Here is a 13,202-nt window from a genome sequence, read left to right on the forward strand (position 1 = left end):
GTGGGACATAGCGAGAATAGTCTAACATAGATAAATGAAAGTCTCGTAATCAACCAACATTTGAAGAGCTTTTTTGTCCTTACCAATTAGCTTAATTTTTTTTTTTTGTTGCGTACGAACTAAAGAAAGAAGAAACCAACAACAAAGACTAAAACGAAAGAAAACTAGGCTTGGACGACCACTTAGCAGATCTATTGCCTTGTCGAGCCCACCTGGCTAGCTTGTCCGCCTGAACATTTGCTTTTCGTGGAAGATGGGTGAAACGGGTGCCTTTAAACTTCTCTGCCTCTTGTTGAACTTAAGTTAAGTGTGCTATGGATTGCCAATGAACTGTAGAGGTTGCCTTGTGTAAATACATAATCAAAGCTTTGTTATCGCTTTCTATATGAATATATTCTATATGAGTTCTTCGACCCACTTGATACTTCTTAGAATCTCTTTTGCTTCGCATTCTTCTGAGTTTCTTGCTCTGGTTGTTTCTGCTAAAGCACCTGTACAACTTTTGTCTGAATTGTATGTTATGCAACATATTCCCGTCGCTTTTGTGATTTTGGTGAAAGACGCATCTACATTAATCTTTATGTGTGGATCTTCCGGTGGTTTCCATTCTGCCTTTATTTGTGTTGGTTGATATGGCTGTGTGATTGTTATATTTGACATTTGTTGGATGTTCCGGATGATCCTGTGAACCTCTGGTGTTTGTTGTTGGGAACAATGTTCACAACGTGCATGCTTTCCAAATGAACCACATGATTTTTGTATTCTTTCTGGCTTGTTCTGGTTCCAATAGTTCCCAGTTATGTTCCATTCTTTTAGGGGGTGCAGATTATCTGTTCCGATATTAAAGTTGAACCATATTAGTCTGGCATAAGAGCAGTGAAGTAGTGCATGTTTTTTGTTTTTTTGTAGTTGGCATTGGTCACAATTTTCCATTTTGCCACTTTCCTATTATAGTTTATAGGGTTATTTCTCAAATAGCCTCCAACTTTGTGATCGACTTCCTGCCTAGCCCCCTACCTTATCAAAAATACCCAAATAGCCCACTTTTTCAGTTACTGTAACACCGTTAACTAGTTATTACCTCTCTCTCATTCAACTCATCGCCTCTCTCTGCCACCTCACCTTCTCGCCACCTCATCGTCTTCACCGGCAAAAGTCACCGACCGGCCAATTTTCCGGCCGGCGACCTTCATACATTAAAAAAAGTTTGTTATCTCTCCCTTCGCCGGAGTTTTTAGAGAGAGGACATATTAACAAGAAAAATTTTTAGAGACAGAGAGAGCAATGATGAATAAATTATTATTTTTTTAATGTTTAAAGGTTGTCGGTCGGAAAATTGGCCGGCGACCTTTGCCGGTGAAGATGATGAGATGACAAAGAGAGGTGATGAGTTGGATGAGAGAGAGGTGATGAGTTGGATGAGAGAGAGGTGATGACTAGTTAACGGTGTTATAACGGAATCTAAAAAAGGGGGTCATCTGGGTATTTTTGATAAAGTAGGGGGGCTAGGCAGGGAGCCAGTCACAAAGCTGGGGGCTATTTGAGAAATAACCCTAGTTTTTACCGGTAAACTATTGGTGCAGCATTTCCACAAAAGTAGTTTTATACGTGGAATGGGTTGTATCCTCCATATAAAGGACTATTTTATATCAATGGTATTGTTACTCTCCAGATTAGTTCCAAGATGTCGGTACATATAGTTATTAGTATAGTTACTTGACTTCGTTAGGTGCCATCTCATTGTGTCTTCTTCCTATTCCTGTAAGCAAATAGGTCTAATACTGTCGCATATATCAATTAGCTTAATTTAAGTTATACCTACACCATTTTCATATTTAGTCCCCTCAATCAGTTTTCCTATTGAAACAAAAAACACCATTTGGGTCAGTCTATCTTTAATGTTTATTAATATATGTCAATCAATAGCAATGGGGGTTTGGGACCAGAGTTTGCTGAACAGTAGAATCAACATAAATAGAATTGAGTTTGGAAAAGGCTATTGAGAGATGCCTACAACTGAAATTAACTTTTGTTCACCTATTAACTATTGTTAGGGGAAAATGTACTTTTTCTTGTCCCTTTATTGTGTCTAAAAGAAGAAACTTGTACCCAAAATACCAGGAATAAAAATGTCAAAACAAGCAAAATACCTTCAAACTTGTACCCATAAATTCCCAAGTACCTCCAAGTTTAGCTCAACCATTTGGACTCTTTTAAGACTTAGTTACAATGTTTATTGTTGAAGGGTAACCAAAAGAGAGAAGAAATTTAGAGTTAGTTGAGGCTGAAATCAATAGAAGGCACACAAAGTAGATAGGGAGTAAGCATTAACTGTATTTCGTACCTTGTTGAAGAAGAGAGAACACCAACCCCTTTTAATTAGAATCAATCCGTTTCTTTGTCAAACCTATGTGTTTAGTCATTCATTCACAACCCTTTCGAAGAAATTTTTGTAGGCATGACTCGTCATTGCTTCCAGCTGAACGAAGCTGGATATCGAATGAATTAGAGAACCAAGTTCTGATACCCCTCGAGTTAAAATAGTGTATTATCGTAGGAGATCCGAGTCATACCCCTCCAAAATGATCATCATAATATACATCTTTCTTGTATATAGATCACCATCATAGAGAGGAACCTGCAACAAAGTAGATAGCATGTTTCTTTAAATAAACTTCAAAACTAACTTTTCTTTAAGAGAATATGACATGTTCTTGGATCTTCTCCTGTTAGTCTTCCATATCATCTCTTAGGGCCCGTCTTAGGGGGTGCGACTAGTACGGTCGCACAAGGCTCCCTCAAACTACAAATTTTCTCAAAAAGCAAGGGGTCCTCTAAACTATTTTAGAATAAGAGTTGTAGCTTAGTTGGTCATCTCATATCTCTAGCACGAGGTCAGAAATTCAATACTCCCCCTTGTTAATTTACTGTTTCTTTCTCAATTCATTATTATGGAGAACTATAAGTGACAATAGTAAATTACAAATAAACTATAAGTGACAATAGTATTAATTACAAATAACCAATTAATGTGTAATTAATAAGGTCATTATTGTTTGGGTTATTTTCCAAATGGCCCCCAACTTTGTGACCAGCTTCCTGCCTGGCCCCCTATATTAGCAGAAATACCCATATGGCTCTCTTTTTCCGTTATCTTTAACTGTCCGTTACTCTCACTCCTCTACCTCATTTCCTCTCTCTGCCAAGTCACCTGAAACGCCACATCATTATCTTCTCCGGCAGGGGTCGCCGGGCGGCCAAATTTTCGGCCGGCGACCTTCAACCATAAAAAAAAAAAAATCTCTCTCCTCTCTCTCTCTAACTTTTTTTCTTTCCCCTCTCTCTCTCTCTCTAGAACAGATCTAGAGAGAGAGGTTTCACGAACAGGCCTGGTCTGTTCGTGATGAACACGAACAGATCTGGTCTATTCGTGTTCATCACAAACAGATCTGGTCTGTTCTCCTCTCTCTCTAGATTTCTAGAGAGAAAGAGGGGGGAAAAAAAATTTAGAGAGAGGGAGAGGAGAGAGAAAAAAAAGTTTATTTTTTTTAATGTTTGAAGGTCGCCGGCCGGTAACACCTGCCGGAGAAGATGATGATGTGGCGTTTCAAGTGACTTAGCAGAGAGAGGAAATGAGGTGGAGGAGTGAGAGTAACGGACAGTTAAAGATAACGGGAAAAGGGGATCATATGGGTATTTTTGCTAATCTAGAGGGTCAGGCAGGAAGCTGGTCACAAAGTTGGGAGCCATTTGAGAAATAACCCTTATTGTTTTACCTAATCTAAAATCTCCCTCCCTCCCTCTCCCAAATTGTTTCTCTCTCTCTCTCTCTCTCTCAAATTGAATATTTTACTTGAGGTTCTTTATCAACCATCAACCTCTTCGACCACCCCACTCTCACTAGTCAGATCTGCCCTAATAAAAACGCTAAACAACCAAGCCAGTTTCATTTGGTGGGAATGAAACAATTGTAATGTTCATTAGGACAAATTATATCTTTTTAAAATATAAGAAAGTTTCGACAAATTTTATCTTTTTAAAATATAAAGAAAGTTTTCTTTTCTTATTATGGAGGTGGGCATGGCTCCAGTTTTTAGACGAGTCTAATATTTTCATGGCATATTACTCCAATCCTTACCAATCTAAATTTCAAATAATTTCAACAAAAAAATGTTTAGTTTCATATAGTTGATTTTGGTAATTGATCTATCAAGTTTTTTTTTTTCTTATTATGGAGGTGGGCAGGTGACTCCACTTTTTAGATGAGTCTAGTATTTTGATGGCATATTAGTCCAATATTTACCAATCTAAATTTTGAATAAAACCTTATGACCTAGAGACTAGAGAGAGCAAATTAGGAATGGCTACCCGTAGAAAAGTTAGATGACACAATCATCTTAGGTTTATAAAATGCTTATGTAATCTATGTTTTAAGAAAATATAACAACTATAACATAAAGGATCTAACACCATATACTCAAACTAACCATCCTTCAATCACAAGTCTTTGTTCAACATAACACTGACATTGTTGTTGTTCTTTTCATTAACAAAGAAAAAGACATTAAAAAACATTAGATAATATCTATAGATACACACCAATTGATTACTTTGAATTTCTTTAGAAAAGAATCTTCTCCAAAGAAAGCTCCACTTCTTTCTCTCTCTAAGCTTACTCAAGAAGTAGACATAAGAAACTCTACTACCTTCTTTTAATTAATTCAAGGAGTCTTTTTTCCTTATTTGCCCCTTCTAGTTTGATAACACCATTTACTCAAGCCCACATTTCATATTAGGCCTAAACCCAAATTTAGTTTAAAAGCCCACGTTCAACATCCCCCTGTAAACCAAATTTTCACAACTTCTCATACCTAACATCAACCTCAATCTTTCAAAGACATCATGCTTCAAGGGCTTCGTCAATATATCCGTTATTTGATCTTGAGACTTGCAATACATCACTTCAATATCACCTTTTTTAACATGTTCACGAATAAAATGGTAGCGTGTATCAATATGCTTGCTTCTTTCATGACAAATGAGATTCTTGGCTAAAGGAATAGCCGATTTGTTATCAAGGAACACTTCGGTTGGAGCAACTTGAGGGCATTGAAGATGCTTCAACATATTTCTTAACCAAATTATATGACAAACCATAGAGTCGGCCAGGGATTACATATTCCGCTTCACAAGTAGATAAAGTGACAATGGGTTGTTTTTTAGAGGACCAAGTAAATGTCGTGTAACCCATAAAAAGTACAAACCCCGATGTACTCTTTCTTTCATCTAAGTCTCTATCCCAATCACTATCGGAATACTTGATAAGCTTAAAATCATGTTCACAAGAGAAAAATAAACCATCATTGAGCGTACCTGTAACATATCGAAGGAGCTCTTTGCAACATTAAGATGAGATTCATCCGGTCTCTCCATGTACCTACTGATCACTGCCTCAACTCCATAGAGAATATCCGACCTTGTGCATGTAAGATAACGTGGACTCAATCAAACTTTTCAAATATATAGGATCGGCATCACTTTTTCTTGTGCATTTTCTCAATTCTACTCCATTTTCAAGAGGGGTGTTTACCGGATTACTTGACTCCATTTGAAACCTTTTAAGGACCTCCTTAGCATATTCACTTCGAGAAATAAATATGTCATTTTTCATTTGCTTCACTTCAATACCAAGGAAATGACCCAACAACCCAATATGGGTCATATCAAATTCCTTAACCATGCTCTTTTTGAACTCATCAAATAGTCTTTAATCATTACCGGTGAATATCAAATCATCGACATATAGACAAACAAATAACATACCTCCGTCTTCTTTCACTTTCATATATAAAGTGTGCTTATGAGGACACTTTCAAACCCATTTTCTTGAAAATATTTATCAATTCTCGCATTCCATGCACGTGGAGCTTGCTTTAACCCATAAAGGGTCTTCTTCAACTTATAAACTTTATCTTCTTTTCCGTCTCTAACATATCCCAAAGGTTGTTCAACATATATCTCTTCCTCTAGGATACCATTCAAAAATGCCGACTTGACATCAAGTTGATAAATCTTCCATGAATATTGAGCCGTTATAGAGATTAACAATCTTATTGTTTCCATACGAGCAACGGGAGCAAATACCTCACTATAATCAATGTCGGCTCTTTGCTTGTAACTTTAGCGACAAGTATTGCTTTATATCTTAAGACTTCTCCACTTTCATTCTTCTTTGTCTTATACACCCAGTTTACACCCATTTTACACCAATAAGTTTGTATCCCTTCGGCAAACTTGTCAATTCTCAAGTATCAATTTTTTTTTTCAATTGCATTAATTTCTTCATTCATTGAATTTTTTCATTTTTCTTCTTGAATGGTTTCTTCATAACTAATATGATCACAATCCATGAGAAAACAACACAAGTTTAATTCTTCTTCATTATTCACGATTTCATAAATCTCTCTCAAACTTCTAGTTTTCATTGTCCTTTCATTAGAACTCCCCCCAATGATTCGGATGATGGTATTTGTGGGCCTCTTTGAAATTCTCTAGGTAGTGCATCTTCATCTTCATCTTCTTCTTCTTCTTCTTCTTCTTCTTCTTCTTCTTCTTCTTCTTCTTCTTCTTCTTCTTCTTCTTCTTCACCTTCAAGTCTAAAGTTAAACTTGAGTAATTTCTTTTCATTACACCACATCTCTACTAAAGAAAACTTTGTTGACAATTGGATTAAACAACTTGTAACATTTTGTTTGCTCATTATATCCAAGAAAAATACGTTTCTCACCTTTGTTATCAAGTTTTGTTCTTCTTGTTTCCGGTATCTTTGCATAAGCAATACATCCAAATATCTTTAAATGAGATACAATGGGCTTATAATAACCCCATGCTTCTTGCGGTGTCTTTATATAGACACTTTTTGGTGGGACATCTATTTAACAAGTATACGGCACATATAACGACTTCACCCCAAAATTCTTTAAGAAAACTTTTTTCTATTAACATGCTTTCTGCCATGTTTAATATGGTGTGATTTTTTCCTTTCGGCAACTTCATTTAGTTATGGTGTGTATGCCGGAATAAGTTCATGAACAATCCCATGTTCTCTACAAAACATATCAAATGCGCTTGAGGTATATTTTTCACCTCTATCGGACTTTAGTTTCTTTTCCATAAAACCCCACTTTGTTTCTCAACCATTTTTTTGAACTCTTTGAATACTTCAAATACTTCGGATTTATTTTTTAAGAAATAAACCCATGTGTTTTCTACTAAAATCATTAATAAAAGTAAGAACGTAATTATTACTTCCATTTTCCATTGCCTTGAACGGACCACAAACATCGGTCTGCACAAGCTCTAATATATTAGATGTTCTCCACCTTCCTTCTTTAGAAAAACTTGTTCGATGATCCTTCACACACTTTGTTTGGGTGATCAATACATGGTAAACCACTTACCATATTCTTGTTTGCCAAAGTCTTCATCCCGTCAAAATTTAGATGACCAAGTCTCAATTGCCACAACCAAGATTCATCTTTCACAATAAAGTTTAAGCATTTTATATCACCATGTTGAATGCTCAAAGGAAATAATCTATATTTTGCCATCTTTACCTTAGCAATATGAGTTCCACTTCTATCTCTTAAAGTGAGATGAAAAATCCTTCAATCTAATATCATATCCCTTCTCTAAAGGTTGCCCCAAACTCAAAATATTATTCTTCATTTCGGGAACATAGTAAACATCAAAGTTGTAGCTATGTTTGCCGTTTTTTTGGTTGAATGAGGATATTACCTTTTTCTAACACCGAAATCTTCAAGGAGTCACCAAACTTTACATTCCCTTTTATATTTTCATTTACTTTAACAAATAATTTTCTTTTCCCACAAATATGACTACTCGCACTGGTATCGAAATACCAAGTAATTGTTTGTGATTCATCAAGACCATCACTAGAGAATAACAATGTAGGATCAACATTAATTTCTACTTCATCCTCAACAAGGTTTGGTTCTTCCTTAACTTCATTTTTATACCAACATTCATTACTATAATGCCCAAGTTTGTGACAATTATAGCATTCAATATCCCTTTTGTCTCTACCTTGGCTATTATAAGGTGTAGTAAAGTTTCCTCTACCTCTTCCTCTTGGTTCATTTGTTCTTCCTCTATTAAATTTTTATTTCCTCTTTGGCTTCCAAAGCCTCTTCTACAATTATCATAAACTCTACCATAACTCTCATAGTCTCTTTCTTTTTGGGGTGTATATTGTTTTTCTTTAAAAGTGAGTTTTGCTTGAAGTACTTGATCAACCAAACAATTTGAAGAGGTTGCAACATTTATATTCACCCTTTCTTCATGGATTTGCAAAGTTCTCATCCATTCATCTACCTTCATGGATTCCAAGTCTTTTGATTCTTCAACAACAATAGCCACATTATCAAATTTAGGTGTCAAAGACCGTAGAATCTTCTCCATCACCTGAACATCATCACATTTTTCACCACACCTTTTCATTTCGTTAACATTAGACAATACTCTTGAAACATAATCGGAGATAAGTTCTCTTTTATTCATACTCAACCTTTCAAATTCACAACGCAAAATTTGAAGACAAGCCTTCACCACTTTATCAACTCCTCTAAAAGAATTCTTGAGAATATTCCAAGCCTCTTTCCATGATTTTACTTCGGACACTTTTTCAAATGTAGAACTATCAATCCTTCGCTATATAAGAAACAAAGATTTTTTTATCATTCTTGCTTGAATCTTTAAGGACACTTTTTTGCAAGTCATTCATAATATCCTCTTCTTCTAAAGTTGGCTCTACATAACCATTTTGAACAATATCCCACAAATCTTGAGATCTCAACAATCCACTCATTTGAATGGACTAATGTTCATAGTTTTCTTTTGTTAACCTAGGTATTTGAGATTGCACCATATTTGTCAGTTTTCTTACAAGACACCCAATTTTTTTTTTTCACAAACCCTAGATTCTCAAAAATGTTGAAATGATAAGATAACATGGCCCTGATACCATTTGTTGGAGATTTAAGAAAAGATAACAACTATAACATAAATGATCTAACACCATATACTCAAACTAACCATCATTCAATCACAAATCTTCATTCAACATAAACATTAATATTGTTGTTGTTCTTTTCATTAACAAATAAAAAAGGGCTATTTTCCTAATGGCCCCCAACTTTGTGACCAGCTTCCCGCCTGACCCCCTACTTTACGAGAAATACCCATATGGCCCCCTTCCGTTATAACACCGTTACTCTCTCTCTTCCATTTCTTTTCTCTCTCCTCCAACATGTTTTCTCTCTCTGCCACCTCGTTAAAACCAGCCAACTCATCATCTTCTCCGGGAAGGTCGCCGGCCGACCATTTTCCGGCCGGCGACCTACAAACCAAAAAAAAAAAAATTTCCATCTCTCCTCTCTCTCTCTCAAAAAAAAAAAAATTTTTACCTCCTCTCTCTCTCTCTAAACTCCGGCGAAGATGGTTACCCTTCGCCGGAGGTCGGGAGACCTTCCAGATCTGCTCGAGCAGATCAAGGTCTGTTCCGGCAGACCTTCAAGGTCCTCCGGCGAAGGGAAACCCCCTTCGCCGGAGTTTAGAGAGAGAGGGAGGGAGGTGAAAAAAAATAATTTTTTAGAGAGGAGAGACGAAATAATTTATTTTTTTTTCAGGTTTGAAGGTCGCCGGCCGGAAAATTGGTCGGCCGGCGACCTTCCCGGAGAAGATGATGAGTTGGCTGGTTTTAACGAAGTGGCAGAAAGAGAAAACATGTTGGAGGAGAGAGAAAATAAATGGAAGAGAGAGAGAGTAACGGTGTTATAACGGAAGGGGGCCATATGGGTATTTCTCGTAAAGTAGGGGGCCAGGCGGGAAGCTGGTCACAAAGTTGGGGGCCATTAGAGAAATAACCCATAAAAAAAACATTAGATAATAGTTATAGATACATACCAATTAATTACTTCAAATTTCTTCACAAAATGCTTTTCTCCAAAGAAAACCCTAATTCTTTCTCTCTCTAACCTTACTCAAGAAGTAGACATAGGAAACTCTACTACCTCTTTTTAATTAATTGAAGGAGTATTTTTCTTTCTTTCCCCCTTCTAGTTTGATAACACCATTTACTCAAGCCCATATTTCATATTAGGCCCAAATCCAAACTTGATTTAAAAGTTCACTTTCAACAACTTATCGATATTGATACTCAATATAAATGAATGATACAAATTAGGTTTTGCACCCAATCTTAAAAACCTCGACTCTAGTGTACAAATAATGAACAAAAAAAACTGTTATAAGATTGTGCAGAACTAACCATCTGAGTTGATAGCAACTACGTTATAAGGGACATTATACGATCTCTTGGCAATGTGGGATTTTACCATACTAAAATTATTAAAACATTGCTAAATAAATTTCTCAAGTATATCATGCATTTTTCAACCAAAAAAATAAGTATATCATGCATGATTTCAAATATATTGTGTGAAACTATAAAACTCCAACTATGCTAACTAGCTATCCACCTCCTCCTCACTTTCTCTCTTTTTTCTTTCTCTTCTCTAAGCTAGTAACCCTCAAGCCATAAATGGGTTCTCTTCATCATAATTTCCCACCCATCTCTAAATGTTGTACAAAAAATAGATCAGATCAATCAGTAGCTGCTGATTTAGATGGAACCCTTTTAATTTCAAGGCATGGTTTCCCTTATCTCATGCTTATTGCCATTGAAGCTGGTAGTCTTTTAAGAGGACTACTTCTTTTAACTTCAGTTCCATTTATTTATTTTTTATACATTTTCATATCTGAATCTTTGGCTATCAAATTATTAATCTTTATAACCTTTTCTGGTTTGAAGATGAGAGATGTTGAAATTGTTGCTAGATCTGTTTTACCCAAATTTTATTCTGAAGATGTTCATCCTGAGAGTTGGAAGGTTTTCAATTCTTTTGGGAAAAGATATATTGTTACTGCAAACCCTAGAATTATGGTTGAACCTTTTGTTAAGAACTTTTTGGGTGTTGATAAAGTTTTGGGTACAGAATTAAAAGTTTTGAAATCTGGGAAATTAAGTGGGTTTGTTATGAAACCTGGTGTTCTTGTTGGAGTTCGTAAAAGGAAAGCTATAGAGAGAGAATTTGGTGAGAATTTGCCTGATTTAGGTATGGGAGATAGAGAAGCTGATCATGGTTTCATGTCTATTTGCAAGGTTTGAACCACTTTTTCTTTCTCTAACATCTTAAAATTGCTAATAATTACAAACTTTAAACAATATTGTACCTCAAGTCACAAATGCTTTCTACTTTAACTAAACTAGTACAAATTCATTCACCCTGAGGAAATGGTCTAATTTCAAGATTTCAAAGAATTTATTCTTTTTTCATCTTGAACACTTTTAACATTTAATGCATATAGGGCCGCCAATACGATAAGATAAGAAGATTTAAATTTCATAATACTTGTGTTGAGTTCGACTCCAATTGAATCTATATTTATTCTTAGTGGTTGGAAATAAATCATATCTAATCAAACCTCTACATTTGGAGGAAATCTCTTTTCGTACCTACTCAGGTCAAAATTGAGTCCATGCTTTTTCTATGTCATTCACAAATACTTTGTGTGTGGTTAATATTGAATTTTACGCAAACATAACCTTTTTTTCCTTCCTTAGTTAAAAACAAGTCATGCCACATGATTTATAGCAGAAGAGGTTTTTCTTTTTCGTGTTTGAAGCTAAGTCATATGATTATTATTCTTTCAGGTTTTTTTCTACTCATATGATTTATCTAATTAGGACAAAATCATAGTTCCTAAAATTCCGTTCTCTTTGTAAACATCTAGCAACCGATCTTTGTATTACTTCTAGTCCCATCAATCATAATAAACATTAGACTTTTGAAGTTATAGATGTTGAATGATTAATATTTTAACATTTATTTTTGACCTACTTTATTTACTTAATGAGATTAATCATAAATTTTATGATTCTAATCCTAGATCATTAATATTTTTTTCTGCAGGAAGGTTATATAGTACCAAAGACCAAATGTGAACCGGTTCCAAGAAATAAGCTTCTAAACCAAGTGATATTTCATGAAGGGAGATTGGTTAATAGACCAACTCCCATAAGTGTTTTTTTAACCTTCTTATGGATTCCTATAGGTTTCTTTCTCTCCATTCTTAGGGTCTATACCAACATTCCCTTACCCGAAAGAATCGCTCGATATAATTATAAAATCCTCGGTATAAAATTAATCGTCAAGGGAAATCCCCCACCTCCTCCAAAGAAGGGTCAAAATGGAGTTCTATTTGTTTGCAATCATAGAACCATTTTGGACCCTATTGTTACCGCAGTGGCTTTAGGTAGAAAAATCAGTTGTGTAACTTATAGTATAAGCAAATATTCCGAATTAATTTCTCCGATTAAAGTTGTTGCTTTGGCACGAGAAAGAGAGAAAGATGCTGCGAAAATCAAACGTTTGCTTGAAGAAGGGGATTTGGTGATTTGCCCAGAAGGAACAACGTGCAGAGAACCGTTTCTTCTTAGGTTTAGTGCACTCTTTGCAGAGTTAACGGATAGAATTGTTCCAGTAGCGATTAATACTAAACAAACCGTGTTTTATGGCACATCGGCTCGAGGGTTTAAGTTGATGGACCCTTATTTTGTGTTAATGAACCCTATGCCTACTTTTGAAATTACATTCTTGAATCAATTGCCTATGGAACTTACTTGTAAAGGTGGGAAATCTCCAATAGAAGTTGCCAACTATATTCAAAGAGTTTTGGCAGGATCTCTTGGATTCCAATGCACAAATTTAACAAGGAAAAACAAGTATGAGATGCTCGCCGGAACGGATGGTCGTGTCCCTTCGAAGAAATAGAAAATAATGGTACTGAATTAAATTATCAAATTTATATATCAACTCAAATATTTGTAATTTCAACAAAAAGAAAACTCAAATATTTGTAATCTATAACCAAAAATAAAATAATTATATATCTAACTTACAAGTGTAATCTTATGGTTCATGCATTTTTGCATATGTTTTTTTTTTATGAAAGTAGGCATATGCCTAGAATTTATTAAATCAAAATATTGGCTTTATCAGTCGCCAATGGACTTACAATACAATTAGGGGTATTAGGAACCTCCCAAATTTGAGTTACAT

General features: G+C 35.4%; 1 protein-coding gene across 1 annotated transcript; it reads left to right on the forward strand.

Moving 5' to 3' along the window:
• Nucleotides 1-10,543: 10,543 nt before the first annotated feature.
• On the forward strand, nucleotides 10,544-13,050 carry LOC147550007 (glycerol-3-phosphate 2-O-acyltransferase 6-like). Its single transcript, XM_086669281.1, has 2 exons — nucleotides 10,544-11,242; nucleotides 12,054-13,050. Exons 1-2 carry the CDS (start codon nucleotides 10,622-10,624, stop codon nucleotides 12,912-12,914), a joined length of 1,482 nt encoding a protein of 493 aa, XP_086525407.1. The 5' UTR covers nucleotides 10,544-10,621; the 3' UTR covers nucleotides 12,915-13,050.
• The last annotated feature ends 152 nt before the right edge of the window (nucleotides 13,051-13,202 follow it).

Source organism: Eschscholzia californica, unplaced genomic scaffold (genome assembly GCF_041429995.1).
Source record: "Eschscholzia californica isolate CP2 unplaced genomic scaffold, dmEscCali1.0.p SCAF_3, whole genome shotgun sequence".
Lineage (NCBI taxonomy): Eukaryota > Viridiplantae > Streptophyta > Magnoliopsida > Ranunculales > Papaveraceae > Eschscholzia > Eschscholzia californica.